At 39.4% G+C, this 7,612-nt stretch overlaps 1 protein-coding gene across 1 annotated transcript in view; it reads right to left on the bottom strand.

The window, feature by feature from the left end:
• The window catches only part of cabp2a (calcium binding protein 2a), a 9,805-nt gene extending 2,628 nt beyond the window's left edge, over positions 1–7,177 (bottom strand). The window contains exons 1-4 of the mRNA XM_046047637.1: positions 7,130–7,177; positions 6,629–6,850; positions 2,754–2,784; positions 603–737 (exon numbers count right to left, since the gene is read on the bottom strand). Of these exons, the coding sequence (XP_045903593.1) occupies positions 603–737; positions 2,754–2,784; positions 6,629–6,850; positions 7,130–7,177 (436 nt within the window). The remainder of the gene's footprint in view (positions 1–602; positions 738–2,753; positions 2,785–6,628; positions 6,851–7,129) is intronic.
• Positions 7,178–7,612: the final 435 nt, after the last annotated feature.

Here is a 7,612-nt window from a genome sequence, read left to right as displayed (position 1 = left end):
TTCTTGAATGGCCCAGCCAGAGCCCTGACTTAAACCCAATTGAGCATCTCTGGAGAGACCTGAAAATGGCTGTCCACCAACGTTTACCATCCAACCTGACAGAACTGGAGAGGATCTGCAAGGAGGAATGGCAGAGGATACCCAAATCCAGATGTGGAAAAACTTGTTGCATCTTTCCCAACACGACTCATGGCTGTATTAGATCAAAAGGGTGCTTCTACTAAATACTGAGCAAAGGGTCTGAATACTTATGACCATGTGATATTTCTGTTTTTCTTTTTTAATAAATTTGCAAAAATTTCTACATTTCTGTTTTTTTCTGTCAAGATGGGGTGCTGAGTGTACATTACTGAGAAATAAAATGAACTTTTTTGATTTTTGGAAAATGGCTGCAATGAAACAAAGAGTGAAAAATTTAAAGGGGTCTGAATACTTTCCGTACCCACTGTACATTCTTTATCAATTTGTAAAAAGCGATGTGTGGCCAGCAGCAGTGTTATACTTGTAGGTGGAAGCAGGGACAGCCAGAAATGACGGGCTTCCTGACAACCGCTTAACTCAAAAATAGCTCTGACACAATAAATGTCTCAAATAGCACTCACAGATCTGCTGGCTGAGTTCTATCAGCTCCATCTCTGTTGGCATGTATCCCATAGTCCTCATGCACTCGCCCAGGTCCTTACAGCTGATGAAGCCATCCTTGTCTTTGTCAAACTCCCTGAATGCCTCACGCAGCTCTGCAGGGAAGACAAGTGATGAGTGAGAGAAATAGAGCTGTTTCTGTTCTAAGTGTATATGTAGGTCTTATGATAAAGCTCTCTATGTGTTGTCAATTTAATGTAATGGTTATGCTTTTGTAGGGAAATTAGACAACCCTGGTGATAATTGGTCCGTGTTGCATCGAGTGTGTTCATTAGAGTGACCCTAAATTGGATCCATGAGTGTGTGTAAAGGTGGGGGTCTGTAACAATGTCTTTTTTGATGATAGCAAAAAATTTGATTCTACTTATTAGTGTAGAGGCTTTAACTACTTTAACTGTGACAGAGAAGTTCACAATTAAAGCCTAAAAAATGAGGTTATAAAAAAAAGAGTTTATAATGCTTACTGGCTCTATGACCATCACTGTTATATGCACTATTGTGCCTGGGTTGCCCTGTTCATTTGAGAAATTCTGTCCCACGTCCTTTAATAAAGAGGCAAATAATTGACCCTTTGCTAATTCACGCCTCCCACAGTTACTGTTGCTAAGTCTGACAAAGTGTCGAACCTGTCAGATCACAGTGTAAAAGTGACCCACCCTATTACCTGACTATTCACAAAGAGGGCAACTAAATTAAGGGTCAACACTGTTTGTGTACAGCTGGGTAGGTCTCTGTTCACTATTACAATCATTAAAAAGCAGAACAGTAGGGCTTTATAACGTAAGTTAGCTAGTGTTAGTTAACTAACATTAAATTAGGAACAATGCACAGCCTACATTTTTTCTGGATTTGTTTTAAGTTTTGGAAAGATAATAAATTGTACTTCTCCTTTCAAACTCTAACCAACTATTACAAGTGCCCCAGGAACAGCGTTTGACCATATTTTGGAAAAATACAGCAAAGAAAAGCTAGAAAACGACTCCTTTTGCATTAGAGTCAATAGAGCGCAGACATGAAAGTGTGAGGACATCAGTTAGAGCGAGTTCTATACTGCCCTGTGATTGGCCAGCTGCGTATTCGGGGCGTGTCTTAGCGAAGGGTCAAGTGCTTTAATATGTGGCTAATAATGTATTTACTAATGTTTTATAGATCAGTTGTAAGCCACTGATAACAACCATGTTTGGGTTGTGAAAACTACCAAACTCCACTGATTTTACACATCAAAGTCTGTTGTGCAGGTGTTGGAGAGTTCTACTACATTTGTGAAATACGTTGTATAAAGCCTTTTGAAGCTCTAGAGGGAACTGTGTGAATTCTTAAAAATTGCCTCAATTGATGTCACTTCAAACTCAAAAATGGAGATGGGAGACAAAAACACTTACATGTGCACTTTTGAAGAATGTCCCCTCAAAGGTACAATATTGATTTTAAAGAGGCCAGAAGGGCACCTTTTGACTTACAGAAATTGTACAATGTGATCTGAATCAAAAGTGTCACTAAAGGGTACACAATTGTCTCTCAAAAAGGTACCTCCCCAGGGACAAGCATTTGTACCCTTTTAAGTTCACACCATTAAGACATGCAAGCCCTTCAAACATTATGTGAAAATGGTCCCCTGATTTTTTTTGGTCACTATTGAAAATGCTATTGTTCCAAAATATGCCAAGTAATATCTCAGTGTGTGTATGTTTTTAAGTGATCCAAGTTATTTCTTTATTTCACCAAATGTTTTGAGTTTCTACATTTAAAAAGTCACAAATTCCACAGATTCCATAGCCAGTTAATAAATTACATTCCCACGTAAGTGTGAGTCAGATGCGAGGAATATAAAGGAGGCGGAAGTTTAACTGTTCCTAAATTGTCAAGAATAATGAATAATAGAATAATCCTTCTCTTTGATCTTCAGTTCAAGTAAAGAATAAATACATCTCTGCTTCTTCACATTGCTGCCATTCAATGAGAGGGCAAAGTCAGGGAAGTACTTTTAAATGCTGCTCTGTACAGGAAAGCACAGATTTTCACAGTCATAAAGAAGGTTTTAGGTTTGAAAGAAAAGCGGATCAGGAAGAAGACTGAGGGAGGGAGAGACGGAGCTTTTGATGTTTCTGTACCTTCCATTTCCTCTGGTCGTAGATCTCTGTCCTGCAGTGGTGCGTATAGAAGACAGACATACAGACAAATGGACAGCTGGTCAGGCTTACACACAAACTTTCAGTATCAGTCTGTGTTCCTTGTTCTATTTCACATATGGTCACACTGACAAAACATGCAGGAAAACTTTCAGTGCGTCAGCTTCTGTTTGTCCTTTCAATCGTGTGAAGCATTTTTGTTCCATGTTCAACCACCCGAGCAGAGATTTTGTTACAGGATTTTGATCTGACTGACCCTAAACCTTTTTAGTTGATCTGCTACACGATTTCGCATTTAATCTCAATCTGCTGGCGGACGAGCTTTGAAAGTCTGCTACTGCATATGCTATTCAAAATGTATTATAAAAAAACTTGCAGATGCACAGTGACAGACTCCCTTTAGCCTCTCTCCAAAAACACACACACACACACACACACACACACACACACATACGCAATAAAGCTGATGACATGGTGTGTATCTTGATGAAGTTCTGAGAAACCCAGAGAAATCCACCCCAGCTTAACATAGTAACTGAATAAATTGGTGAAAAATAAAATCAAATGGTACTTTGAGAGATTATTATCATTATTATACCAAAATGGAGATAGAGACGTACATGTCTAAAGCCACACAACAGACACACTATTTGTGTTGAATTGGCTTCAGTGTGCAGCGGCATGAACAAAAGATGGTGCCAGGATGACTTTGTTGACGACGTGTTCTCTGCGAGGCCGTGACATCAGCATCAGGAATAATGCAGGCCTGGATTAGAGAATGCAGGGGAGAGAACAGTGGCAGGGAGATTACAGCTTTAAACTGTATTACAAATCACAGAGGCTTATCGGTTTTTCATTTCCCTATCTGCCACTGATTTTTTCATCTGCGTCTGTATTTGCACTGCGGGGCTGCTGGCTCTTTAATGGACATTAGCCCACCTGCACAGGCGGAACATGCAACAAACACACATAGCACTTATTGCTGGTTGTCTTTTTTAAATAAAATATGTGACTATCTGGTTGAGCTAAGTTCTGGCACAGAGGTATGGAAGCAAATGTTTTTTCTTATTTTGCTCAGTAATTCTGTCATGTAGCAAAAATTAGGTGCCAACACCAAAGTGAAATGGGTGTAAATGCAAACTACAACCTACAGACAGGGGCTAAATTAAAGGAAAGACCTGAATAAAAAAGTGGGGAAATGCAGACACTTCCTGCACCAATGGTTTGGTGAGTACCACAATGACGTGAATAAAATGTTACATCCTTCAAAGTCACCAGATCTCAACCCAGTTTTTCACCTATGGAAGATTTTGGAGCAACGAGTAAGACAATGCTCTCCACCACCATCGTCATAAGACCAAATTGTGTAAAATAGAAACTTTTATCTATAAATATTTTTAGTAATGTGTGTGACTGTCTCTAATGCTGTTTGTCCTAAAGTTATGTCAGGCGATGTTTGTTTTACTCTCTATCTGCTGCACTTGGGTCTCTCTTGCAAAAACTATCTCAGCCTCAATTAAATAAAGGTTGTTTAACGAGGGAATATGTTGTGGATAAATGATGTTCATCCCACCAGTAGAGTTCCACAGACTTGGCAAGGAGCACTGAAGCTGTTCAGGAGGCTTGTCTGAGACTATATTAAGACTCTTGGGTTTTTCTTTCATTTCTCTCTTTTAGAGAACAAAGGGTCTTATGGGGGATTAAAAAGAAGTAAAGGCTATCAGTCTCATCCTATCCATCTCTTAGACTTATTGGTTTGTCGAGGAATCGCATCTCTTTCCTCGATCCATGACTTTAAGTAAGGAAGGAAATCAGGAAGTTGTCCTACAAATTCAGAACTGTGGTGGCTCAGAGAGGATGCTGCTGGGTTACTGGAAAGTTCAACAAAAGTCTAAAGCCATAGGCCTACTGGCAGCTTTGGGCTTTGAGGCTGCACTATCCAGTATCAAGAGCTGTGCTTTGACCTAAATGCTTAAATAGGAATGCTAATATTGCTCACAATCACGATGTTAACAAGCTGATTTGATTAAGTTTGAACCTACCTGCTAGTGTAGCCCTAATGTTACCACGGTTGTCAACTTAGTTGTTAGCGTGTTAACATTTGCTAATTAGCTCTAAACAATAGTGCAGCTGAGGGGAATTTCACTAGTTTTGTAGGTACTTGATCAGAAATTAAAGTATACTGACAAATCAAAATAATATCTGATGGTGCAGGATGAAAAATATGGGTATAAACAAAGTTATTACGTTTCATCCTCTAGGGCCCATGACTGTACATAATTTTGGTAAAATCATTAGCAAACACTTGCTTATCTTTGGATTCAGCAGACACAAAGCAACATTAGCACTCATTTGGAGTAGTGTTTCTGGTAACCTGATATATAAAACCAATTTTCAGTTTCTTTTTAGCTCAGTTTTTGTTCCCCACTAACTCCTGAGTGAAATATCTTTCCTTTTAGCTGCTAAACGCTCCACTGTATTCATCATACATCGTACCTCTGACGGGAACTACAGTCAGGTGATAATTCCCTGTATATTTATTTATAATCAGCCACTTTCACATTACATCTGGTCATTTGGTCCATTGTTAATATAAGACTAGTCATTATATCAGCTTTAAGAAAGTCATTTTTGAAATCAAGCATTCATTCACTAAAAACACACAGATGTCAACTACAAAATAAAGTAAAATAATATAGAGCATATGTAAATGCCATGAAACACATCATAGATTAATTATATTTAGTTAATCTGTGTTGAGTCAGTATTGTTACATTTCTCCTCGAGACGCAGCCCAAGGTCTTCCACGTCCTCAGGAGCCTATGATTCAGCAAAGCATCTGTGATGAGTGACAACCACCGTACTAATGGCTCTTTTCAATTAGCACAGCTAGCTGCAAAGTCAGGAAATTACTCTATTATTGATCTCTATAATATACCTAACTCTTTCAGACATTTATCTGAAAAAGAGGCATGCAAGATATCTTCAGCCCTGTTAGAAAGTGAATTTATGATCTTAATAACCATCGAGAAAAAATGGGAGGTCCTTATAGTGTAATCTGTTACATAATGGAAACTGCTTATCCTGATCAAAAATCTTGGGACAGCATCATTCCTAAAAATATGCTTTAAATAATTTGCTTATATTAATCATTCATATATTTTTCTACATGACAACATATGGGAAAAAATCTGATTATGTTTGTTTTCAAATTCTGCTACCGGTTCGGCACTGATAACCTGTTAAAAATGTAGAAATGGAGTGAAACAAGCGCCAAGCTGTGGCTTGCACTACTGACATTACAATCCTGTTTCAGGATATAGCCTAATAATAATTTGAACTACAGTAAGCTTTTATATATAGTACTCTATGGCTGTTTAGTGTATTTGAATTACACACAGTACAGTAATTTAATTTGGATAGTAATTACAAAAGCGTTTAAAACAGCTGTACTGTCCCTTTCATTACTTTATATTCATGTAATAAATATACACATGTCATGTAGATGGGAATCTGCATGAGAAATATAGAAAAAACAATATATTTATAATATATCCTCCCCCCAAACCAATAATATTCCTAAACAAATGACAATCACATTAATTGTTATGATATAAGGTGATGTGGTGGTGTGTAGCATTGATGGGGGGGTGACACTCCCAGGGTGAAATTCTCATTGGTGGAGAGGGGATGGGAAGGCTGTGATGTTGTCAAACTGAATGGATGGCCTTAAATTCACCTTCCCTTGGACTGTGACGGCACTATGGATGGATGGATGGATGAAGAGATTTCTGTGTGTTTTGGCCATGACTATTCTGTACCGTGTGTGTGTGTGTGTGTGTGAATGTTATACATACAAGCTGGCTCTGTGCGAAGCCCTGTCTGAGGAAGATACAAGCGGGCCCCACTAAGTTGTGCAGCATGTTGCAGTTCTTAACCAGAGTGCACAGGGGATCATCAAACTCCCGCTCGCTCGCTCCTTCCTCGTCGTCGTCCGTGTCCACCTCACCTGCACCACCCAGGCCCCCCAGCATGGCAGCAGCCAATGGGGTGCCACTTCGTTCTAGGGGCAACTCACCCTTAGAGGAGGGGAACCAACCGGATTAGGACCGAGATAAAGTAATGACTGCGATGAAACTGGCTAATTCACGTGTACATTTTATGGCAGTCATGAGTCAGATTTTAAAATCTAGATTTCTTTATATACAGCTCAGATGTAGCTTGGAATGACTAACTTCCCAAACTATTAGGCTTAGATATAGACGTCCACAAAGCATTGTCTTACACATCTTAATCAGTTCAAACTCACTTTGATAAATATGTTTCCCTCAGCTGAAATCAAGTTACTTAATCCTTACCTTCTTCCTTTTACTGTTCTTTTTAGACGCCTTGTTGATGTTTCCCATCACCCTGCCCTCTTGTTCCTGTCTTCTCCCCTCCCTTTTGTCCTCGTTTGTCCCCACACTTCTCCACTGTTTCTCTTCCTTTTTTCCTCTCTGCTCAGTTGTCACATAAATGTCCAAAATCCATACTAAATCCAACGCATTCAGTGGAATAACACCTTTCACACCCAGTGAGGTAAAGGCAAAAGTTTCCACTTGCAACCCCACTATTGAAAGCGAATGAAGATTCCTCTATTTGCACGTGCTACAATCCATGAACTTATTGGTCCAGTGAGAGGCAAGGTAGGCATATGATGTCGCATTAAATCCTAAACTCCAATAGGTTGTTGGAGGCTGTCATGATGAGCTTTACAACTGGTAGTGTGATATTATGGAATTGCAGGAGGGTGCTGGAGATTGACAGGGTGGGGTGGGAGAGCTGGGTCATATCTGGGCTGA

Source organism: Micropterus dolomieu, linkage group LG04 (assembly GCF_021292245.1).
Source record: "Micropterus dolomieu isolate WLL.071019.BEF.003 ecotype Adirondacks linkage group LG04, ASM2129224v1, whole genome shotgun sequence".
In the NCBI taxonomy this organism is placed as follows: domain Eukaryota; kingdom Metazoa; phylum Chordata; class Actinopteri; order Centrarchiformes; family Centrarchidae; genus Micropterus; species Micropterus dolomieu.
Note: the sequence above shows the minus strand (reverse complement) of the source record. Positions and strands in the feature narration are given on the sequence as shown.